The 26,838-nt window shown below is 35.6% G+C and overlaps 1 protein-coding gene across 1 annotated transcript in view; it reads right to left on the bottom strand.

Moving 5' to 3' along the window:
• Nucleotides 1–26,838, bottom strand: part of LOC136033962 (protein spinster-like) — a 65,105-nt gene that overhangs the window by 26,872 nt on the left and 11,395 nt on the right. Inside the window, exons 3-5 of the mRNA XM_065714989.1 lie at nucleotides 23,580–23,731; nucleotides 12,025–12,225; nucleotides 6,438–6,572 (exon numbers count right to left, since the gene is read on the bottom strand). Of these exons, the coding sequence (XP_065571061.1) occupies nucleotides 6,438–6,572; nucleotides 12,025–12,225; nucleotides 23,580–23,731 (488 nt within the window). The remainder of the gene's footprint in view (nucleotides 1–6,437; nucleotides 6,573–12,024; nucleotides 12,226–23,579; nucleotides 23,732–26,838) is intronic.

Raw genomic sequence — 26,838 nt, 5'->3', positions numbered from 1 at the left:
TCATTTAGCCCAAAAGGATAAGCTGTACAAAGAGTATGGATCCAAAAATTCTCTTGTTTACGAAGTCTATTATGCTTCTCTTCTTTATTTAAATTTTCTAACTCTAAATTTTCTAAATACAAATCAAAATACAAATGTTAGGTATACTTTGAAATGAACAATGAGAATTGAAATGAACAACAAGACATAGCTCACAAAAAATAGAAAAGACGATATCATAGCGTTTTATCTCAATTGCAAGTTGCTGTTGTTTTTTTGTTTTTTTTTTTGTTCTTTACAGCTAAATTTATTGTGATTTTATTCAAATTGTGAAACAGATTTCAAGTCCATATAAATGGTGATATGCAAATCACAAATCTTTACTGCTAGATCATAGAATATACTCAAACTATTGAAGTAAAGGTTTCGACCTATTTTCTTTTTTAAGGATATTTTGTCAAAAACTTCCTGGTAACTATTTGTAATTTCAAGTAATGTTATAAATGCTTGTCAAGTATATTTGCAAAATGTATTGTTGTAGGAAAAAAGACAAGATAAGACTAATCAATACAACCAGACTTTTTTCTCCAGTTTTGTGTTTTAATTAAGGTTCTTTTGGCTTAGAAAATTCAACTAAGGTATGGCGTGAAACTAAAAAAAAAATCAACCCAAGGAAATTCATAATTGTAGCGCTAAAAATGGACACATTCACATTTTTGTCTCAAATCTGAAGTTCTCCTTCAGCTCATTTTGGTCTAGTCTACTTCCTCTGGAAATTTGAAGTAAATCGAAGAAAAGCAATATATGGCCCTTTTTAGGCTCTCAGGAATCGATACAACCCAACTGTTTACAACACTTTTTTTCCTTAAAGGTGTGTTTGGCTCAAAATAAATTCCCTCTAAGCTCCTAGCTGATCAGAGACAAAATACTTTCGGTCTGATTTTGTGTGTCATGAAACTATGCAGCATTTTTTCCCTTGGATTTTGATTTCACTGCAGTTCCTTCGTCTCTTTTCACATACCCTTGAGGCTCAAAGGAATTTGAGAAAACAAAGCTTCGTGTATCAGATGTTGATCCAACACAATCTTGTAAATAATTTGCCATCCTTGAGGTCTATCCGGCATTGTCTAAGTGCCTTGTAGACCACAAGTCGTTCAAAGACCAAAACCCCCTTTTGGGCATCACGAATCAATATAGCCCAAAAGTGGTTTCATGTATATTTTTGCATAAGCTTCTAAATAACCCAGAACTATATAAATCTGATTTCCAAACAGATCAGAGAGACAAACCTCAAGACTTCATTATTTTGTATCCGAAATCTTTCACAATTTTAGTCTAGAAGGATACGAATACATTCGATGTCGAATAAGTTTTGGAAAAAAATGTTCTCAATCTTAGCTGATCAGATAAGAAAAAAATTCAGTCCATTTCTAGTCAAAACAAATAGCTCCTTCTGTATGTGCATACTCAAAACCCAATGGCTCACTAATGCTAGTTTCAAAATTTAAGAAAAACTATGTCATACCATTTTTGGACGAAGTAATATATAAGATACAAAAATATTTGGCCACTCTTCTTCCTTTCACAAAACTTGATATGTAAATTATACTGTCAACATCTGCAAACACTGCCTAAAATTTGTATTTTCATCTCGCAGTGCTTCGTGGTACATCAAAGATGCAGTATTTTGATAGTTTGGGTCAATACCGTAAAGGCTTACTATCTTTTTATTTACCTTAAAACTTAGGAATGAATAGATTCTACGTTTTTTAGGGCTTTATAGTGCCAAAAACATTAGATTTATCAAACAAACAACTTTTTTCCCCGCATCTCATCCTTCTAGCTATAAATGTTACGTATCCTAGGTTTCCCCTCCCCCAAAAGTCTTAGCTCTACTTTCGCAAATCACTCTCTGTTGGTGATACGTCAATTTAATAGCCAGGATACATAGATTTTTTTGATTTACCTATCTACCAACTGCTAGCCAAATTCAGGATCACTCTTTTACCAGCAATTCCTGAAAGTTTCGAACACTGCTCAAGCTATTACTTAGATCATGCAGACAGGGCATTTTGATAGAGTGAATAAACACAGCAGCGTTTTCTCTATAATGCTACATTACCAGAAATAAAGAAAACGTTTTCGTACCCCCTCCCACTCAAAAATAAGAGCCCCACCTACGTTTTATTTACATCACTATCGCTCGATTCCCTTCCCACTGAGGCTTGAGGTGCGAGAATTTTTAGGCAAATTTGACGCAAGAAAATGTTTAGCACTTCATCGACACCTTCCCAAAGTTAAAATTCTTGAACATTCAGAAATCTTCACCCCTAACGCACTTCTCATAGCGACACCTTCCCTTTTCAGTCGTATCCGGAAAATACGAGGTCTGGTCAAACCTCACTGATTCCGAAGGCATCCCGTCTCGCGAGGTAGTCGTATTGCGCTTGGTCACTGATAAGGATGGTCTTCCAACTCGAGGACTTTGAGATACGCCAGTAAGAACCAACCCACGAGCAATGTCCATTTTGAAGTACAGCAGAGACATGTGCTGAACATTGATCTGCTTACACTGTCGGCGGTGTATCAGCCAGGCGTTGTTCACAGCCATGTCAAAGAAGTAGTACACAATCCTCATATACCATTTCCTAGAGCGAATGTCAGTCCTGTAAAGCTCCAGGAACATGTCAGCAAGATCTACGCCCCCCATTGATTTGTTGTAGTCACGGACGATTCGGGGGCGATCAACTTTGACGTATTTCCGTGTTGTGCCATCCCATCTCTGACACTTATCAATTGGGGTGACTGCACAGTATGAAGAAGCCAAATGGACTGGTTTGTTGTCATACCATTTTACTACCGATACTTCTGAATGTCTTTCAAAAAGGAAGTCCACTGACCCTCGTCCTTTCTTCTTCATGTTGGCGTCGGTATCTAGAACAGCGCCCCTCATTCTGTTGCTGCGTATCGTACCACATGACTCGATGCCATATTCAACCCGGAGCTTGTGAATGAGATCGATGCCAGTATAGAAGTTATCAAAGAACAACTCGAAGTTCATGAACCTTGGCAGATTTTCTACAAGCCAAAGGACAACGTCAGTACCTTGGCCAAGTTCAGAAATTTCAACAGCTCCTTTTCCTGTATATATCTCTATGTCATACACTATTCCGCTGATGCCGGCTCTCGTGAAAACATTCACACCCCACGAGTGGGGCTTGTCCTTCAAGTACTGTCGAAATCCAATTGTTCCTTTGAATGGGATCATCTGTTCGTCAATACTTTGGATCTCTTCAGGGTCTATTTTTTTCAGATTCTCCCTGAATGCGTCGTATAATCTTCTGATCTTGAACAGTTTATTATGACCAACCTCCCCTTTCGGTATCATTAAGGTGTCATCGCAAATGTGGAAAAAAGACCTAAAGCTGATGAACCTATCTCTGCTCATGATATCAGCCACCGGGGAATATCGTATTCCATTCTCCCAGTACATTCTAATAGCCGGAAGTTTGAGAATGCTCATAAGCATTTGAACTCCAAGAAATCTGCGCAGCTCTTCAAGGGAAAGTTTCAGAGCAAGATTCTTCTTTCTCATGGCATTCAGATTCGTTTGGTCCACAATGTTTGAAAGAAAGTCTTCTGTGATAAACATTCGGAAGAGATCAAGGGGCGTTTGTACCTCGTCATAGTGTGGCATAGAACCCTTCCATGTAATATTTCGAGGTTCGGGCTCCGTTTTTATCCACTTGTATTGCTTTGCCTCCTTCACTACCTTCTTTTTTGCTACTGGTTTTGCCGTGACCTGAGGAGCATCAGTTGGAGTTACTAGACCAGCCACTGCTTGGGAAGGAGCATTTTTTTGAGCTCTTGTAAGGACAAAGGGTTCAGCAGGTGCAGTAACTGTTGCTGACTGTATTGCAGAAGAAGCTGACACTGGTGCTAATGATGTGCTTGAAGAACTGTTTGACGCTGTTTTATCATTCAAGCCCGGAAGAGGCAAATTGAATTGATCCGTGTCATCGCCATTGTCTAACTCGAACCTGCCAAGCATTGCTAAAGGGATGTCGTCTGTGTGGTCGATATCCTCTTCATCTCTTCCGTCTTCATTGCCATAACAGTTGAGAGAACGTAAAGGCTGAAATTCTTGATCTGGATTGTCTGGTGCCCAGTTTGGGTCGTCGTCGTCGGAAGAGATATCGAGATCTGAATCACAATCAGGTATGAATAAAAGCCTTGCTGCTTCTTCTGCAGTCATTTTCTTGGTAACTCTTCTACTTCTTTCCTTGATCAGTCTCTCTTCCAAGGGCTTGGGACCATGACCTCTCATGGAGTCAGAGCTCGTGCTTGGATCAGCTGAAAAGAAATTCAAGGTAAGTGCATCACTTAATAATAACAATAATAATAGTATATTGCAATAAAATAGGCCATTGGCCTCAACACTTGCCTGAGGCATCCCACAAAATAGCTTTTTTACCCTTGTTTCAGTAAAAAGGAGGAACAGAAAGAAAATGTGCCTATTCCCGATCATAAAAAGGACTTGCTGCCTCGTTTGCTGAACAAATCTGCCTAGGTATGGTTTGGCACTGAATGCCTGACGTGACCATTTGGTAACCGATCGTTAGCAACCTTGTTTGCGGCTAAACTACAGCTCAGAATTAGACTAGTGATATCTCATTCGAAAGAACGCATTCTTAACTACAAAATAAGATCATAATCAGGCTCTGAACTTACCAGAAATGTCCAGGTCATCGAGGTCGAAATCTGCACCTTTCCTCTTTTTCGACATTTTATGTTTTGTCTAAACTTGGACGCTCGCTCGACCGCTCGGGTAAAGCCTTGAGGGACAATAAATTCAAACGCGACAGAGTCAAGCAAGCGCTATCTAGTGGAAAAGAAATCACGGTTGTGATTTTGTCGAGTCGAGAGAAAAAAAATAGGAGGCGAGCGGTATGGTGACCACAGGCATGAAAGGGTTAAGAACTCGAGTGAGTTTCTTCCGAGAAGCGAAAAATTGCTGGTATTAACTTAGAAAAGCCAGTTGCTAGTGTAACAAGTAACACACAATAAGGAACAAAAAGCTAATAGAATTTGACCCCCCTCCCCAATTCAGCCTAGTATTTATTGGAGCTTAAGCATAGCGTTTATAATAAATCTCTCGTACAGAAATTGGGATTCCCTAGACTCTAGTTTGGTTTACCTCCTATGTTTGTTCTCTAGTGTCTATACAATAGAGTCTGAATCCTGTAGAGAGGTTTATACTTCTTCTAGCTTGTTCTCTTACCTTCTCAACCCTTTTTCTGATGTCTAAACAGCTAAGCTAGTCGCTATATCTATAAAAAGAGGCTATGGGGAGTAAAGTGTTATTAGTCAAAAGTTCTTTCCAGTCTAGGGAAATTCAGTCAAGGGTCTACCCTATTGAAGTTAAAGTTTACCTACGGTTCAAGGAGTACTTATTCTTGTTCAGAGAAATAATTTGTAAATACCTTATTTTAGGTTGAACTGATAAATTTGTGTCTAATCACGGTTATACCAAATTCTTAGCTCACCTTAGAAGTATTTAATTTACTCTCACATTCTATTTGAACAGCGTGAACTAATTAAATAAAACTTGTAATAGTAGTACCACACTGCTAATCTAATTAGCAGAATTTACCTTATTTGATAACTTGGACAAAGGATTATATAACTACAGACTGGAGTCTTAATTAGTTATTCAAACGTATTAGTTATTCAAGCGTATACTATTAAAAATATTGAGTAATCCTTAACTTTAAAATAAACCTTTTTTCTCGGTGACGAAGTTTTGGCGGTAGGGACAACCTCTTTTGAACTGCAGGCACTCACCATACCACACCAATTAAATCCGAAAAAAATATTAGGGAAAATTTATTTAATAATACGGAACCCAACCTTGTCTCCTCCTTTTTATATGCTATAATGAAATTTAACAATAAAATCAAGTTGTCATCGAATTTTGAGTGCCGATCCGAACTAATTGCCTACCTTAAGAGTGATACCAATTGATTGAATGTTCCCTTAAGAGCTTTGGGTAAAGAAATTTATAGATAGAAAACAATACGTTAAGAAGGGACGTTTCGAAAGAAAAGCTACCCAGTGTCTGTTTAAGACAATAACCAGACGAAGTTTATGGCCCTAATAAGAGGTCCCTAGGCCCTATGGCCAAAGATAATGCTGTAAAAACTAAAAGGAAAAAGTATCGGTTGGATTGTTTTTTGTTTGTTTTTTCACTGAAAATAAACAATGTAGACTATAAACTCTTCGGCCAAGAATCCATAGTTACAATTTGGGAAGCCAAATTTTGTGTCTGAATTTGGTATCTGACGTGTTTGAACGTATCATCAATGAGAAGAATGTTCTTGCCAGAAATTTTACCAAAAAAATGGAAGATGCGAATAAAGCCTAAGAGCTAAGACCAACTTAAGAAATTGTGTACTTGCTTTCCAACTGATGTGTCTAGATTGCCAGTCTGCACAACTTCACCAAGAGCAACAAATTTTGGTCCCCACCAGGCAACTGCGCCAGCAAAAAACGCTATTCCTGCTGCGGCCAGGGTTACAAGGATGTAAGTTATGCTGAAAAGAAATAATTATTATTTTAAGGCACTATTTGAGTGTGTCTGAGATAGCTAATGGTGTTGAGGCAAAATTTTGGGAAGTATTGAGGGTTATGTTGAGCTAAACCAAAAGATACTATGTGCATCAAGTTTATCAAAAAGTCATAATGATAAAATCTTGTTACCACACTCACTATACATATGCTTGTTGTCGAAAGGGCATATCAGCAATATCTCAATAACGGATATTAAAATGAAACTGTCAGAGCAAACTCATGAAGACACTCAAAAGTAATTGGAAGGCAGCCAGGCACATCCCCAATAACCCATTTAGATGCCCTCTCTACAAAACTGATCAGAATTTTAAATAAAAAACATTCTGTTCAAAATAGTGGAAGGTCCAATACCTATGCCTCTGGTATTGCCAAATCCTCCACAGCCCCCTGGACAAGGATTGTAAGCTATGCAATTTGCAATTTGCCCATTTTTATATAAAGGATTTATCACTGGGGGAGGGTGGGGGCTGATTGATTCCAGGTGCATCTGAAAAGGCTAGGGATGCTAAGATGAAATTTCAGGGAATAATGAAGAAGGTGGTGAACTAAATCAAAAAACAAATGTGCATTCAGGAAAGTACAGAGTGAAAGGGTGTAAATTATATAATATATTCATTTCTTACATATAGAATTCATAATTGGAAAGGGAAGTGGGTGTTTGATCCTGGGTTTGTCAGAAACGACTAAGGGTATTTGATGTTCTCATTGGAGTAACTCTAATAGCTTCTTTTCTAATAGTTTTTTTGGGCTAGGGAAGTACGGGTGGGCTAGGGAGGTAAGGGAGGGCAGGAGAATAAGGTGGGGTTGGGAGGAATGAAAGGGGGAGGGATAGTTGTGTATTAATGAGTAAGAGAGTTTGGATTTGTTATTATAGGTAAGTAGATATGTGGACATTCACGCGAATACAAACCCTCATAGGGTTTCCCCAGCGTGAAAATGCTGTATTTTATTTATTTATTTGTGAATGTCGAAATAAAAACTTGAACTTGAAAAAAATTGAACTTGAACTTTTCACTACGTGGACCAGTAGCGACAATTGTATTTATTATTATTGGTGTTGGTTTTATTTGTTTTTAGTTCAGTGTTTTTTTTCTTTTTATCTTGTGCAGAGGACGTTACATACAGGCAAAAAATCCGTGTTATTTTAGTCTTTCATTTCTTTTCCCTCTATTGGCCGCAGTCTCGTTTGATGTTTTTTTTTTGTTGAGGTTTATCTCTCTTTGTTGTTTGTTGTCAGGGCTGGCCAGTTTGGCTTAAGAACTTTCTTTTCATTCAAGTTCAACAGCCCTTTGTTGAAGCAGTGTTTCATAAAGGCAGCCCCCCTAAATTAGGAAATAATTTCAGTTCATTTTAAGTTTTTATATTACATGATATTTTCCATTGAAAAAAAACTTTCTTTTTATTTAGTTTCTGACCGTTTTTCAAGTCTTGCCAGGAAATCCCCTTCCTTTCTTCTCTCGATGTAAGAATTATTCTGAAAAATCGTCCCATAAACTTTCCCCTCAGCTGAAAATTCTCCCAATGTAAAATTTCCCCCACGTAAAATTGTCACCAAAAAATTCGCGCATATATCCCACTCCCAATAAAAAATATTTAATGTTACTTATGGGTAAAATACGTAACTTAAACGCCTTTGCTCAGAGACTATGAGGAGATATTTTCAAATGCATATTCATTGTACCTTTCAACTAAAGTGAACCAAATGGATATTTCAAAATTTTAATCAGATGTCTATGGGGAAAGGGGGGGGGGGTGAAAGAGGGAAGAAAGAGATACCGAGAGGCGAGAAAAAGGTAGTTACCTTCCAGTATTTTTGGTTCCTTAAAAAGGACACTAGAACTTTTGACTTTAGTTCAGATGATCCCTTTGTCGGTTTCCTATGTCTTTTGGTTCGATACGATCACCCCTGGTAAGAAAAAACAAATAAATACAGATCCATGATGTTTCCTGTGGCAAATCAAACAATATTCCACATCCTTATATATATTGCAGCGTGAAACCTTTGCAGTAAGTTTTTCTGATCTACTCATTCTGATGGTTTGGTTTTCATTAAGATCTCTGGTTTTTTTGCGGTTGTTTTCCCCCTCTTTTCAGAAATCAAGCAAATTTTCTCAGGCTAATAGCTTTTGATGGGTCACATTAAACTTGATGAATTTTCAAACAGTTCATGGTAACGAACTGTATTGAGGAGCGATCCGACTCAATAGTAACCAAAACTTTAGAAACGGAATTTTAATACCAATAGTTACATCAAAAGAATTGCATTTAGTGTTGATTTTAAATATATAAGTTTCATCAAATTTAGTCTTACCCATCCAAAGTTAAGAGCCAGAAAAAATTTGGCTCATTTTAGAAAATAGAAGGATACACCCCCTAAAAGTCAAATAATAGAAGTTTCAAGCCGCTATCTTCAAAAATGTGGAATTTCCCATTTTTTGCCAGACGACAAACCACTGATGCGTGTTTTTTTTTTTGCTCCTACCTACAATATTGTGGAAATTTGTGTTTTTTGCCAGAAGACAGATTACAGATGCACGTTTATTTGTTATTACTTTTTTCCAGGGGTGATCATATCGATCCAGTGGTCCTAGAATGCCGTCAGAAAGCTCATTGTAGCGGAAAATAAAAGCTCTAGTGTCATTTAAAGTGACCAAACAAATTGGAAGGCATCTAGGCCTTCTCCAACGCTCATTGTTTTCTTATAGTCACCGGATCAAAATTTTTAGATAGCCATTTTGTTCAACATATTCAAAAAATCTGATAACTATGTCTTTGGGGACAACTTAATCTCCCACAGTCCCCGAGGGAGGGGCTGCATCTTACCAACTTTGACCCTTGTTTACACATAGTAATGGTTATTGGGAAGTGTTTAGACGTTTTCAGGGGGACTTTTTCACGTTGGGTTAGGGATGGGTCAGGGGAAAGAGGTTACGTGGTATGATCCTTCCTTGGAGGATTTTATTATGAGGGAAAAGAATTTCCATTAAGGGGGTGCATGATTTTCTAGAATTATTAAGAAAAACAATTGGAAAATAAATAAATAAAGTTTTTTTTCAAATGGAAGCAAGGAGCAGCATTAAAACATAAAACAAACAGAAAATTTTACGCATATATGGGGGTTCGTCTCCTCCGTAATGTCTTCCTCTTTACACTAAAGTGTTTTTAGTAATTTCAACCATTGATTCTACGGTCTTTGTGATTCAGTGGCTATTCTTCAGAAAATGGGACGAAGTTCAAGCTTTAGCGTAGATAGCGAGGTAATGATGAGGGGTGAACCCCCTCATATACGTAGTAAAATATAAAATATAGAAGTTCCTTACGTACGTTAATTCGTAAGTAAAGTATATATATTACTAATAGAAACGTTCGTAAAAAAAATAAAGTTTTAGTTGCATTTTTAAGTAACCAAAAATGGAAGGGCAACTAAGGCCTCCTCCCCCACCTCTTTTTCATCAAAATTGTCCGATCAAAACTATGAGAAAGCCATTTAGCAAAGAAAAAAAATCAATGTGCAAGTTTCGTTTTAATCATTCAAGTGTGGTGAGCCAAAATCAAAAACATGCATTCATTCAAAAACCTTCAGTAATTAAATTTAAAAAAAAAGCTTTTTTTAACTGCAAGTAAGGAGCGACATTAAAACTTAAAACGAACAGAAATTATTCCGTATATGAAACCGGTTGTCCCCTCCTCAACGCCTCACTCTTTACACTAATGTTTTTTTATTGTTCTATAAAGTAGAACTGTGACAAAGAGTAAAACTTTAGCGTAAAGAAGGAGGCGTTGACGAGGGGACAACCCCTTTCATAAACGGAATAATTTCTGTTCGTTTTAAGTTTTAATGTCGCTCCTTACTTGCAGTTAAAAAAAACTTTTTTTATTTAATTTATTAGCTGATCCCTGCCACGCGTTGCTGGGGCCGCTGCACGCCCCAGTAACATGTGGGGTGTCAGTGCCAGTTACTCGCCTCTAAGTAGCAAATCGCTTAATTTTACTGAGCTTATGAAGCTACCCTTAATACTCCCTGCAACGGGTTGTCAGGCCCTTTTTGAAGGTCTTGTGGGAATAGTGAAGGCGAAGTAGCGCTATTTATTTTCGAATTTGCAGCCTGAGATGATTGTATTATTCATTGTAGAGTAAATTTTCATCCAGGCAGTTTTCTTCTATGTAACGCGCATTTCCTAATGCCTCTCTTCATATATATAAATATGGTATTTAACCGTTAGATCATTGCATATATTATGGTTAAAGAAAAAAATGCGAATATGCAAGGTGCTAATTTTTAACTACGTAAAACTTGCGAATATACGACATTCCTCGCTGTCCCATTGTCTGTGCATATAAATAGATTTTTATTCTTACCGACTCTTGAACATGCAACATATAATTGTCCATGGAAAAAGCAATCCGTATTCAGATGTATACCGCATGTTTCTAATGATTGGCCTTGAGGTTTGTTGATGGTGATTGCAAATTCTAATCGAATTTAAATTGCAATCTTTTAAATTGAAAAAGGCAGATCCGTTGGAATCATGGGAATGCGAAGAATGAGAACAGCCTCACTCTCGAAAGGCCCGGTCAAGATTATTGCCTCTATTACTTTTCCCTTTTTTTTCTTTTTTTTACGGTAAGTCGCGTGCTGTTGCAAGCGGGTTTCCTTATTTTTTTAGATTTTTATTATTTTTCTTAGTTTTTAATAGTTTTTTAGTTTTTTAGTCTTTTAGGTTTTTTAATTTTTTAGTTTTTTTTAGTTTTTTTAGTTCTTTTTTTAAGTTATTTTAAGTTTTCTTATTTTTTTTAGTTTCTTTTTAGTTTTAGTTTTTTTTTGAGGCACAAACAGTATATTTTTTTTTAGGTGCAAACAGTAGGCCTATATATTTTTTTTTAGTTAAGTTTTATTATTATTATTTATTTTTTTTAGTTTGAACTGCAATTGTTGATAGCTGAAATAAAAACCACAGTAGATTTTTTACAGAACAAAAGTATATATATTTAGTTTTTTTAGTTTTTTTAAAGTTTATTTTATTTTATTTTTTTTTTAAATTGTAATTGTTGATCGCTTAAAAAAAAAACCACAATAGATTTTTTAGAGAACAGAAGTAAGAATGTACAGTAGATTAACAGAGGTAAAAACAGAGGTACAAACAGTATATATATATATATATATATATATATATATATATATATATATATATATATATATATATATATATATATATATATATGATGTATTAAGATTTAGTATGAAAAGCCAATTCTTCTGATGTATCTAATGTTTTTAAAATTTAATTTTTAGGGTGTTTGTCACTATTGGGTTGAGTCACTCATTGTTTACAAATCTTTATCACAAACTATTTGATGATTACTCCAAACTACTAGCCAACTACTAGAACAGAAAATAAAAAAGGTAAAACTTACTTTTTGGAGAGATACTTCAGATCCTCTTTATACGAAGTAGTTTTTAGACGACTTCCCTCTGCAACTCCTCTTGGTGGGTCTAATATAACGAAAGCGAATAGAGCCGCCTCAATCCATCCAAGGAAAGGTGTTATCCGTAGACCCCACTCCCAGGCAGCACCAAGCTGTAGGGGTAGCGCTCCAACAATGTATCCAAGGCCGCTAGAAAATGTGCAGTTATACACAAGAGCCAGTGCTGAAATCTATATAACAGACAGCACTTTAAAAGTATTTTGATATTCTATTTAAAATTACCTTAATTCTGCCAAATACCATAAGGTTTAAAACTGTTTAGACAGTACGAAAACATTTCCTTATTATACCCGTTAGAACCATCAGTTATCATTCTGCTACTTACGCGTAAATAGACTTTAATTCAAATGGAAGAGTATAGCTCAAAAACATTTAGGTGGGCTAAAGACATGGTATTTTTAGTCCCTCCCCCTAAAGATAATATAAATTTCCCCCTTGCCCTTATTTCTACGTCAATAACTGAAAGAAGTATTTAGATAACCTTGACATACATACTAACTCTTGATTTAGTTTACTGTTCCTCCAAGTTATAGTTTGTCGTCCTCTTACAGCATTCCCTTACACACCGACCTGTTCTAAATATTTTATATACCTCTGATTCATCAAACTAAATTGTCAGCAGCTTTGCCCTTATTAAATAAATGAAAGTAGTAATAACCGTGATATACATAGTAACTCTTGATTTATTTAACTATTCCTCCAGGTTGCCCTCTTACACCATTCTCTTGCACCATAACCTGTTCTACACATTTTTTATACCTCCGATTAATCAAACTAAATTGTCAGCAGCTTTGCCCTTATTCAATAACTGAAAGTAGTAATAACCGTGATATACATAGTAACTCTTGATTTATTTCACTATTCCTCCAGGTTGCCCTCTTACACCATTTCCTTGCACCATAACCTGTTCTACATATTTTATATACCTCCGATTCATCAAACTAAATTGTCAGCAGCTTTGCCCTTATTCAATAACTGAAAGTAGTAATAACCTTGATATACATAGTAACTCTTGATTTATTTCACTATTCCTCCAGGTTGCCCTCTCCCACCATTCTCTTGCACCATAACCAGTTCTACATATTTTAAATACCTCCGATTCATCAAACTAAATTGTCAGCAGCTTTGCCCTTATTCAATAACTGAAAGTAGTAATAACCGTGATATACATAGTAACTCTTGATTTATTTCACTATTCCTCCAGGTTGCCCTCTTACACCATTTTCTTGCACCATAACCTGTTCTACATATTTTATATACCTCCGATTCATCAAACTAAATTGTCAGCAGCTTTGCCCTTATTCAATAACTGAAAGTAGTAATAACCTTGATATACATAGTAACTCTTGATTTATTTCACTATTCCTCCAGGTTGCCCTCTCACACCATTTTCTTGCACCATAACCTGTTCTACATATTTTATATACCTCCGATTCATCAAACTAAATTGTCAGCAGCTTTGCCCTTATTCAATAGCTGAAAGTAGTAATAACCTTGATATACATAGTAACTCTTGATTTATTTCACTATTCCTCCAGGTTGCCCTCTCCCACCATTCTCTTGAACCATAACCTGTTCTATATATTTTATATACCTCCAATTCATCAAACTAAATTGTCAGCAGCTTTGTCGTTATTCAATAACTGAAAGTAGTAATAACCTTGATATACATAGTAACTCTTGATTTATTTCACTATTCCTCCAGGTTGCCCTCTCCCACCATTCTCTTGCACCATAACCAGTTCTATATATTTTAAATACCTTCGATTCATCAAACTAAATTGTCAGCAGCTTTGCCCTTATTCAATAACTGTAGCCTAAGTAGTAATAACCTTGATATACATAGTAACTCTTCATTTATTTCACTATTCCTCCAGGTTGCCCTCTCCCACCATTCTCTTGCACCATAACCTGTTCTATATATTTTATATACCTCCAATTCATCAAACTAAATTGTCAGCAGCTTTGCCCTTATTCAATAACTGAAAGTAGTAATAACCTTGATATACATAGTAACTCTTGATTTATTTTACTATTCCTCCAGGTTGCCCTCTCCCACCATTCTCTTGCACCATAACCTGTTCTATATATTTTATATACCTCCAATTCATCAAACTAAATTGTCAGCAGCTTTACCCTTATTCAATAACTGAAAGTAGTAATAACCGTGATATACATAGTAACTCTTGATTTATTTCACTATTCCTCCAGGTTGCCCTCTCCCACCATTCTCTTGCACCCTAACCAGTTCTACATATTTTAAATACCTCCGATTCCTCAAACTAAATTGTCAGAAGCTTTGCCCTTATTCAATAACTGAAAGTAGTAATAACCGTGATATACATAGTAACTCTTGATTTATTTCACTATTCCTCCAGGTTGCCCTCTTACACCATTTTCTTGCACCATAACCTGTTCTACATATTTTATATACCTCCGATTGATCAAACTAAATTGTCAGCAGCTTTGCCCTTATTCAATAACTGTAAGTAGTATTAACCTTGATATACATAGTAACTCTTGATTTATTTCACTATTCCTCCAGGTTGCCCTCTCCCACCATTCTCTTGCACCATAACCTGTTCTATATATTTTATATACCTCCAATTCATCAAACTAAATTGTCAACAGCTCTGAGCTTTTGACACTAATGAAGGCTGCTTGGAATTAATTAGCTATAGCTAGAAGAGTTTTAACAAATCCAAGTGGACCGTAAAGCTGTACTTCTTTTAGTTATGACACACTAAGCTTCAAGGTTCATCCAAATGTAAATAGTTTATTTAATAGACTGCAAGCTTCTTTTTTACGTTTTTTACCACACCATCATCACTCCATGTAAGATTAGGTACTTCCAGAAGTGTCTCAAGCAGTGTACTAGGAATAGACTTGCCCGTGGCATGCCTGAAATTTACCATAGTAACTACCAAGGAATGAAAACTTCAGCGTCAACATCTTTTAAATGGATCAAGTCCATTTCTCCATAATCTACCCCAAAACCTATGTCCAAACATCTGCCGCATCTTCTTCAACATAACCAAAAGTTGAAGCTGCAATCTGCTCCAATCGAAAGTTTAGCCAGAGTAATATTCTTAATTTTAATATGGCAAGATTTCAACACGTCCTGTTGCATATGGAAAGCAAAAAGTCTGCTTCTCGATTAAAACCTCCGAACTGTTTCAAGGCTGGGACGATCGAATTGAGTGGATCGATCGCAGCCATTATAATAACATTTGCACGTTGTATCAAACCGTATAGCTTTATCAATAACTGGGAGACGATAAGGCATTCAACTTCTCCACGTGTCTTCTCTTTTTCAGCAACAATCGAATCCAACTTGTCTTTGAAATTAATAGCTGGTGAATTCTCCTGCTATATCTTAAGACATAATTTTAGGACCATTGAGCAAGTAAAGAAAAAAATCCACCAATTTCAGTAACAACAGCTCTAGTTTTGAAAGTCTTGCTCAAACCTGGTGAACCGCAAAGAAGAATCCAAAGTGATGGTTTAAATCGGTTCGTTTCATTTGATATCAACTCATCAGAAGTTATTTTCCAAACTATTTATTTGTTTTCTTTCCAATGATTAATTTAAAAATAAATTACGAAAAAGAAATTTTTTAAAGAAAAGCAGAGAGAAACCTACAATAAATCAAACTCAAAACGACCAGAAATTAATATTGAAGAGTAAATGAAATCCAAAATGAACAGAAATTATATAAACAATAATAACAAAAAGACATAAATAGGTATTAATACAAATGAAAAAATACTTCCTAAAACGATTAAAGCTTAAATTAAATATGAAATTTCAGCTTAAAATGAACAAAAATGAATTACTATTTAAGTATAAATGAAACCCAAAACAAACAGAAATTAAATAAACCATCATAGTAAACAAACACGCAATAGGTACTATATAAATACAAAAATAAATATTAAAACTTAAACTCAATATTTTGGAACGAACGAAAATCACTACAAACAGGAGTTTGGGTTTTGCCTCCTTTTCTCGTTGTAAAACTCTAAAACCTAGTTCGTCATTAGCTCTTTAATGAAAACTATTTCAACTTCCAACCAAATGAGCTCCCTCTGAAGTTTATACTAGCGTCCCTTCGATAAGAACCATGTATGCTCCCAGAGCATAACTTACAGCGCCTGCACCCGGATCTTGGGGGGTTGTGCTGACTCCAGAGTTTTTGGTTATGTGATCGTTGAACTATTTTTAACAAAATGGCTCACTCAAAATTTTTATCTGATATGTTTAGGGGAGACCCTCCGATAAGTTTTGACTCTTAAAATGGGTACTAGGATATCCAATCAAAAGAGCCCCCTCCTAAGTTTATAGGACCATCCTATCTATATAAAGTACGTCTGGAAAAAATGAATAATAATAATAAAACATTTGAGCCATATGGCCTTTATTATAGGCAACGCCAAAGTATCACCTCTGAATTAGTACTGTATCGCCTTGGATTAGATTTTTCTCATCTGTTTTTGCTTGAGACAAGCCGATCATAGAATTTTCGTCCCTAATGGTCTATTTGAACGGAGTTTCTTATTATCAAAAATAACAGTTTTAAGAGCATCTCCTTTTTTATCCTTGATATTCAGGTTATATGTTTTTCTTTACAAAATATTTTAGATATTCAAAATAAGCCAAATTTTACAAACAGTGTATAATGCAATCTTTGATACTTAGATAGGACACTAGAACTTTTCATTTGCATTTAAATGACTTCCAATCTCCTTGACTGTTAGTTTGAGACGATTGCTCACAGAAAAATAATAAGCATGCATCTGTGATTATTTGTCTCTGAAAAAACTATGCAAACTTTCATATTTTTGTCAAACCTTTGAAAGATGGTTTTTGGATCCGCTAAAGTTGGTCCTTTGTCCTTTTTTTAAAAAAGGGGGCAGATTTTCCCAATTTTTTCATAATTTTTTGAAAAGCATTAAATTTAAGTAATTTTTCACATTTAGAATCACCATAAAAATAATTATTTATGCATAGATTGTCATCAGATCTCACTTTTTAATTTTAATTATTATTAGCTTCTCTCTCAAGATTTTTCACCATAAACAGTTTAATATAATATGGATTAAATCGATATATTTATATTTATTCAACAAAAGACAATCAAAAGTACAAATACGGCTGCATAACATTGACTACCTACCAAAACTAAGTCACAATATTGTACAATGTATAATGAGCAAATTGAACATATATTTTTCACCTCACCGTAAACACATCCCCCAAAAAGAAGAATTCAAAACTGTTCAAAAATTAAACATTTTCAAAATCTTACTAGATGCAATAAATATACTGCATATATATTTTTCTCTGCATTTTAGGGTTCCAGCAATAGCTGCACTGTAATTTAGTAAATAACGAAATCTATGCGTTGAAGTCCCTTAAAAAAAAAACCTGTGTAGTGGAAAAATTGCCCTTTTTAGCTAGCACAGAATTGTAGTTGGTCATATTTACATAAATTCTCAAAAGGGCTGGAAGCCACTCTTTAAATGGCATAAAAAAAGCATGTCTTTAGAATCATGTTGGTTGGATATCCCATTTAAGAAAGTTACAGAACTCTCCCCTAACTTGAAAAATAATGAAATTACTTTTTTGCATAGGTAAAACTGATATTACACTGATACAGGTAAAGAGAGATGAGCAGAATATTTGGAGAATCGTTAAATTGGGATAATTTTACAGAAAATGATACAGTGGAAAATGAAAAGAGTTCGTGAAAAATGATTGTTTTGTGAGGAATAATTAGCGACAGTACTAAAAAGTTTAAAAATAATAAGGTTCCAGGTCCTGATCTTGAGTGTAAAGCATTCGAACCATGCAATCAATCGGCGCGTAGAATCTATTTTCCGAATCATAATAATATCAATTTCTTTTTGGCCCAGCTGTCCAAGTCAGAGTTCCATTGGGGAAATCTCTGAGCTTGTATTCGGTTCCTAAAGAGGACAATAATCTTGTAGAAAAAAAACAAAAAAAGCCTTGGAAAAAAAGAAAAAGCCTTGAACAAAATGAATTGTTGAAGAAAGAAATCTCTTCAATGTAACATCCGAAGTGTGCACAGTTATTACGTAACGCTCACGTGCGCGCTGTAATTACGTAACACTCATGTGTGTGCCACAATTATATAATCCACACGTGTGTGTGATCCTTAGTTACAAACGGGGGCTCCCCACGAGCCCTGAAGAAACAAGTCACGTGAGATCACGTCATTCTCATCATAGGGAAACAATCCTTATTGCGTAACAAGCACCACCTGAGCTTTGAAGAAGTTACGGTGTCGTCAGATCTGAAACCCCCTCTTTTCTTACCAGACAAAGACATTAAAGTGATTAGTGCTATGTATGAGAATAATACTGCGGTGGTTAAGGTAGGAAATGAGGTTAGCAGCTGGTTTTGAATTAAATCAGGAGTTAAGCAGGGTTTTGTTCTATTGCCCTTTATATTTGTGGGATCAGTTTCATGGACTTTGTCTTAAGGAGTATAGGAAAGGTGATGGAAGACCTCAGAATCAAACGGGGAGGAAAACTTTCCTGAACTTATTTTATGCTGATGATTCAGGTATTCTAGATGAAACTATGAGAAAAATGAATGAGCTCTTAGAGGTTTTGCGAGTTCAGGGTGCTAGAATAGGTTTGAAAATTAATGTTGAGAAGAATAAGTTACAAAGGATAGTTTTAAGTGAAGATGAAAAGGTGACGCTCGGTAACGAGAAGATTGATCAGGTGAGCGGCCTCACTTGCCTTGGTAGTATTATTAATAAAGACGGCAGGAGCAGTGATGATGTTAAAAGTAGAATAGCCAAGGTTCAGGTGATTTTTACGGTTAAAAAAAAGTTTGAAAGAATAGGAAGATAAACGTGCAAACCAAGATTAGAATATTAGAAGCTACAGTGATGACGGTGGTCAAATATGGTTCTAAGACATGGGCGCTCCGAAAAGTGGATGAAGACTTGCTAGAGGTTTTCTAAAGAAATTTCCTACGGATTTTCCTCGTTACCCGGCTGACTGACCGTATTTCAAACAGTAGGCTGTACGTAAAATGTGATTTAATCCCGCTTTCTAGGATTATAATGAAAGAAAGATTGAGATGGCTAGGTAATGTTGTGTGGATAAAGCATGACAAATTGCCAAAGATTGTCTTTTTATGGCCAACTGTCCTGAACTGGCTAAACGGAAACTAGGTTGTCGTCATTTGGGGTGGGAGGACGTCATTAAGAAAGATTTAAAGGAAATAGAAACTTCCTGGGAGGGTGCAAAAACGGAGACTTTGAATAGATCGGGATGGAGGGGGAGCTTGTGTAGCTGTGTTGGCCTTAGGTGGCTTCATGCTGCGGTGAGGTGTTAGTAGTAGAAACATTCATATGTTTCTCTTTCTTCTTTTTTTCTTCTTCGCCGTTAGCAGGACACTGGAAAATCGTAAGGAACTGTTTAAGGGTTCAATGAAAGGAAATTGCTATATCTAGTGGCTTTTTTAAGCATCAAAACATAGAATTAAAATAAATCTAATGTTTGATGAAAATCGTATCTTCATTTATAAGAGGACGTAATACACGTATTTTCTGACAAGATAATATAACACGTGCAATTTTTTGAAAAGTCTTTCTCTGGATGTAATGTCACACGAGTCTGATGGCTGTTTCCCTATTTATTTTTTTTCTGTTTTTTTCCTTACGAGATCTAGCTAAGAAAAAGTTGAGGGTTGTATTCTGTGTTTGATGTATGATGATTTAAAAGAAGATCGTAGCCTCTGGGATAAAGCAAATACGATATAGGTGATTTGAAAAATCAATCGAGAGTATGTCGCTTAAAGGTAAATTTCCTGCTCGACTAAAAGAGGCTAAAGTTATTCTGCTTCATAAAGGGGGCTCAAAGACAGATCCATCTAACAGGAGGTCGACTTCAATATTGTCCCTATTTGCTAGGCTGTTTGAGAAAGTGATGCATCGACGACTTTATAACCATCTTACAACTTATGGTTTTCGTGATGATATCCAGTTTGGATTCAAGAGATTCAAGAAAACCACTACAAAATGTGCAGTCCAGAACCTAACAGATTTCATTAATAGCGCTCTTGAAAAAAGAGCATTGGTACTTCCACCATTTAAAGACTTTAGAAAGGTTTTTGACACGGTGGTTCATAAAACTTTATTGGTAGGCTAAGTTGTCAAGGGATCCAAGGTGTTATTCTGAAATGGTTTGAATCATATCTTAACCAGCGTAATATTCGAGTCTGTATTCAAAATCCTATTTCAAAAATTTTACCGTTAACTTTGGAGAATCTCAGGGTTCAGTGCTTGGTCTACTTGTTTATCTAATCTACCTTAATACCTTGCGTTTTTATATGCCGGATGCTTTGGCAACGTCTTTTGCTGATTACACGATTACAAATTCTTTTCTTAGCCAGTTAATTGAGCAAACAAATAAGGCCCTCTTTGAATTGAACAGTTTTACAAGCTCTAGTTATTTGGCAGTGAATATTTCAAAAACTAATTTCATGACATTTTGTAGAAAAGAGTTCCATGTGTCTTAGATTATAGAATTGTTTTTAATGGTGAACTTTTAAAACAAGTAAATGGTGTTAAATACTTAGGCTTTAGACTTGATTTTAATTTAAGTTGGAAATCGCATAATGATCAAAAATCAACAAGGTTTTCATCTATTAGAAAGGCCCAAATTTTACAGAATAAAAGTTATTCGTATTCTAGGTAATTATATTCAGATTAAAAATAGCACGTTGAATTACTTTATAATTTTAAAAATTATAAATATTTATCGGTTGTGGAATTACCAATTAGCAATTTTTATATATCAATGTTTGAATAAGTGTTCATCGGAGGTATTTTTTGAAACTTTAGAGGTGACTCGTCTTTCCACTATTATGAGGCTAGGAATGTATATGACCTTGCATCTGAGCTCCGGATTACTCAACCTCCTATGTTCTTGCCTCGTTTCATGGGACCGGGGATGTGAAATTCCCTCCCAGATAGTATCCGACAGGCTGAAAATGCAAGCCAGCTCAAGAGAAGATTGTAGCGGTACATTTTGGGTGATAAATGAGAATGAATAGAAAGTTGTATTTTATTTCTCTTTATTTTATTTTATATTTTTATTTATACAGTAGTTGTACAGCTGTATAATAATGGATTTGCAGCCATCGTGAATAAGCTTCGGTTTTTTGTTGATGGCGGCTGTAAATTTGTTTGAATTTTTTATGTTAAATAAATTGATTTGATCTTATTAATCTTAATAGGATGTGCTATATGTCATCTAGCAGGGTGAGCTATAAAGACAACTTTGACAAAAGTGTCACATAAAGTCTTTTGATTTGTAGCAGGTGTACGAGCATCTAAACACTATAAAATAAACTGTCATAATTGTTACTGCAATATTGGACGAGTTTCATTCTATGGCTGCTGAATCAGAAAGGATTATGTATTCAGAATAATCAGCCATAATTCCTTTAAATAAATTTTAGTTTTGTCTTTAAATATTAAATATAGTCGGATAGGTGTTGAAACACATTCATAAGAAAAAAAATCATATTGTCGTCATGACATTGTGTGATACTTTCAATTCGTTTCATCAATTTTCAGTAAGTTATTTCTGTAGTAAGTTATTATAAAATTTGTAATTTTTTTAAATCTTAACTATGTTAAAGTACACTTTTAGTAAATATTGACCCCTTAGTCAATCTGTTTACACTACAGCCAGCCACTACAACCTAGATCCTGGTGGCCCTCCGGATCCAAAATATTGATATCAAAGATCCATTTGAAATTAGACATTTTTATTGAGCCGATAAAAATAGCATAATGTTTTGGTTTTTCTAATGTTAAATGAATAATCACTTTTAAAATGGTAAGTTTTCTAATTTTTTTAAAAGCACAAAATATAATAAAAATTCGACGTATTAAGCGGCCTGCTGAAAAACCTGGTGTTTTAAATAATCTTTCTACAAAATAAGATGGGTTATCGATGGGTTGATAGGTTTTGTTTCCTAGTATTAGACATAGGATATAGTACATATATGACATAGCCCATATACTTACTATTTGAGTACATATAATATACTAGATGTTGGTGTGGCGCTTCGCCCCCCCCCCCCCAAACCCCTGCGCGCGTGTAAGTCGTTACGCACCATATTAGTTACGCGCCATTGTAGTTGTGTCCCTGTGTCCAACCTGTGAATATAGATAGATATATATACGTTTTTAACCACGTAAAACTTGCGAATATACAACATTCTTCGCTGTCCTATTGTCTGTGCATATAAATAAATTGTCAAGTTTACCGACTCTTGAACATGCAACATATAATTGTCCATGGGAAAACAATCCGTATTCAGATCTATACCGCATTTTTCTAATGATTTCCCTTGAGCTTTGTTGATGGTGATTGCTAATCAAATATTCCCTGTGTCCCCGTCGTCATTTATATATCCCCCCTGTGCCCTTCCGGCGTTCCCGGTGTAGTTGTGTCCCTGTGTCCCGGTCGTCATTTATATTCCATGTGTCCCAGTCGTCATTTGTGACCCGGTGTCTCGTTCTGTAATTTCTCTTTGAGTGTTCCGGTCGTCATTTATATTCCCAGTGTCCCGGTCGTCATTTATGGCCCGGTGTCCCAGTCTGTAATTTCTCTTTGAGTGTCCCGGTCGTCATTTATATTCCTTGTGTCCCGATGTCCCGGTCTGTAACGTCATAAAGTCTTCAATGTCTCTGGTGGTGCAGCCAGTTGAGGAAGTTTAACTTTTCCTGAGGCGCAACACATTCCCATTGTTTCACTATTAAATTTTAAGGCCTTGCTATAGGGAAAAATTTTAGACATAGTCCCGATTTGAACATATCTACTGAAGCTATAATCATCGACTGGGCTGTACCTGAATGCCAGGCGATAATTTTCAAGTTGCTCTTGTGACTCCTCGGCACGCATTCTTTTGGTAATTTCTCTTTGAGCCGCGAGCCTGTTTTCACATTGCTGGAAATTTCTCTTTGAGAGCAAGCCTGTTTTCACGCTGTTCTTGTGATTCCTCGGCACGCTTTCTTTTCTTACTTTCTCTATTAGCCGCAAGCCTTTTGGTATTAATTCTTTGAGCAGCTTCCTCAGCTGTTTCTACTGCCATTGCAGGATTTATACTGAACTTTCTCTTTGAACCGCCCCCTTATATACTTATTATGACGTCATATACAAAGCCCTATATACATATATAAACGTCATATGCGTACAAACAAACAAACATACAACTTATATATATATATATATATATATATATATATATATATATATATATATATATATATATATATATATATATATATATATATATATATATATATATATATATATATATATATATGTATATATATATATATAGATGAAACATATTTATATACATTTAAATATATAAGCAAATGAAATAGTTTATGACAGAGTTGAAAGTAATCTTTGACTCCTTACCTCCCAACAGGAATGGCAAAGAAATATATTGCAAACATTTTGGATCTTGCACTTCCAACGAACAAATCTGAGATAATTGTTGGTGCTATTGTAGTGAAAGAAGCCTCAAATATTCCAAGGGTACATCGAAGTACAACAAACCAGACGAAATCCTAAAAGTCAGGGTAATAATATAGAGGAAAATTAACACATAATATAATATAAAACACTACTACTACTAACAACTCACTGCAGCACTACCCGCCTGAGGCCAACACATCTACGTACGATTCTCCACCATCCCAATTTATTCAAAGTGTCTCTCTTTATACATTCTCAGGAAGTATTTATTATTCTTAAACCCTTTCTTATAACATCTTTCTACTGTTCAGTGACGATCTGATTTTTGTTTGGCCCTATAGCTTTGGCTCTGATTTTTGTTTGGCTCTATATGCTTCAGAACCCTGCTTGACTACTGGCATCACCATAATTTTAAATAATTTAATATTGGCTCATAGACTTATCTTCTTATTCTCCCAAATTTTCTTTCATCCATACAAAAACAGCCTGGGTTATGGCAATTCTACTTTTGGTCAATGTTCCTATTACCTGAACAATTGTTTAGGGTCATGAAACTATTGTTAATAGATACATTTTGACTTTTTGAACATCTTTTTACTCTTGCAAAATTACCGCAAATTCACCGTTATGGAGTTATTATATATTTGCACATTAAGGGGGGGTAAAGCATAGCATATATTAAATACAACAATGGTTAGTTTAAGTATTTAATATACGCTATGCTTTATCCCCACCCCTCTGATCTGCAAATATATAGCCTAAATTTGTTTCGAAACTATTACAGATTCGCGATTTCAAATATCTGATCAACGAAAACTGTAATGATAAATGTGTTAGAATTGCAAATGTGCAATTCTAAATGTGTAAATACAGGATATTTGGGCCGGAATAACTCCATAACGGTGAGTTTGCAGTAGTTTTGGAACAGAGAAAAGATGCTCCAAAAGTAAAAATGCATCTATTAACAGTAATTTCATGACCTTTAACGATTGTGAAAGCAATAGGAACATTGACCCAACTTTTATCATCTTCACAGCTTCCACCGTCCTTACTAATAATACCAACTAGGTATGTGAACCTGTTCTCTTGATCGATCTTCTCGTTACCAACATTTGCTTGGACCCTGAACTCGAGAAAGCTCTAAATTTTCATTCATTTACTAACATTTTCATCCCCATTAGGCTCCGTATTCTCCCATTGCCTTTACTTTACCCCCTAAGACTAGTTCCGTCAAAAAGATCCATATGAATGGGAATACAGCGTAACCAAGCTTAACTCCTGTTTTAATACGAAACCAGACACAAGATTAGATCTAAGACCCTTAAGACTAGTTCCATCAAAAATATCCGTATGAATGGGAATATAACATAACCAAGCTTAACCCCTGTTTTAATACGAAACCAGATATTAACTGCATATCATATCTTAACCACAGGAATGTTAATCTTATACATAGCAGTAATCATTTAAATACATTTCTGGTATACTGTTAAAAGATAGGACCTTTGCTAAAGCTCTTCTGTCAGCCGAATTAAACGCTTGTTCATAATTTATAAAACTGAAGAATGAAGGCGTTTGACGACTCATGCATTGCCCAATTTCTAATCAAGAGTCAAAATTTGGTTGATGCATCCTCTACCCTTACTAAAACCTTACTGTTCTTCTCTTAAACCTTTATCTGTAGCATGACTAAGAATATAAGGTATCGTCATACTAAGTAATTTGCTTCCTACAAAATCCATGCTAATGATTCTATAATTTGCTCACTCTCTCTTATCATTTATCTTATAGACGGTTTTAATTAGAATTTTCTAAAATTGCTAGGTACTTTTCCTTTTCCAAAGAACATATTCAAACTCTTCAGTAACAGGGGGACACAGGGGGATATAAATGACGACCGGGACACCGGGACACAAATGACGACCGGGACACAGGGAATATAAATGACGACCGGGACACAGGGACATAACTACAAAGGGGACGCCGGGGCGCACAGGGGGATAAATAAATGACGATGGCGACTCAGGGAATGGTCGATTAGCAATCATCATCAACAAAGCTCAAGGGCAATCATTAGAATCATGAGGTATAGATCTGAATACGGATTGTTTTCCCATTGACCATTATATGTTGCATGTTCAAGAGTCGGTAAACCTGACAATCTATTTATATGCACAGACAATGGGACAGCAAAGAATGTTGTATATTCGCAAGTTTTAGGTAGTTAAAAACATATATATATATATATATATATATATATATATATATATATATATATATATATATATATATATATATATATATATATATATATATATATATATATATATATATATGTGTGTGTGTATATATATATATATATATATATATATATATATATATATCTATATTCACAGGTGGGACATAGGGACACAACTACAATGGCGCGTAACTAATATGGCGCGTAACGACTTACGCGCGCGGGGGGGGGGGGCTTGGGGGGCGCGAAGCGCCTCCACCAACTAGGTGTTGGGGTGGCGCGAAGCGCCACCCCAACAGCTAGTAACTTATAAATTAGCTTACATAACGAACTTCTGTATTCTCATGTTATTATTACGTACATGAGGGGGCTCACCCCCTCGTCAGTACCTCGCTCTTTACACTAAAGCTTAAATTTTGTCCCAATTTCTTAAGAATGACCCCTGAAACACAAAAGCCGTAGAAAAAATAGTCGAAATTACTAAAAATACTTTAGCGTAAAGAGCGAGGTATTAGGAGTAGGTGAGCCCATCATATGCGTAATAATTTCTGTTCGTTTTAAGTTTTAATTCTGCTCCTTGCTTTCAGTTGAAAAAACTTTCATATTTATTTTTTCATTGTTTTTTTAATAATGCTAGAAAATACTTCGCTCCATCCCTTCATGGAAATTTTCTTCCCCCATGATAAATTCCTTCAATTAAAGTTCCCCTAGCATTTCCGCTCTTCTCAACCCCCCCCCCCCCCCAAAAAAAAAAAATTCCCCCTGAAAACGTCTGTACACTTCCAAATAACCATTACTATATGTAAGCACTGGTCAAAGTTTGTAACTTTTAGCCCCTCCCACGGGGACTGTGGGGGAGTAAGTCGTCCCCGAAGACATAGTTATAAGGTTTTTTGACTACGCTAAATAAAATGGCTATCTCAGAATTTTGATCCGGTGACTTTAGGAAAATAATTGGCG

This window comes from Artemia franciscana, chromosome 12 (assembly GCF_032884065.1).
Source record: "Artemia franciscana chromosome 12, ASM3288406v1, whole genome shotgun sequence".
Lineage (NCBI taxonomy): Eukaryota > Metazoa > Arthropoda > Branchiopoda > Anostraca > Artemiidae > Artemia > Artemia franciscana.
Note: the sequence above shows the minus strand (reverse complement) of the source record. Positions and strands in the feature narration are given on the sequence as shown.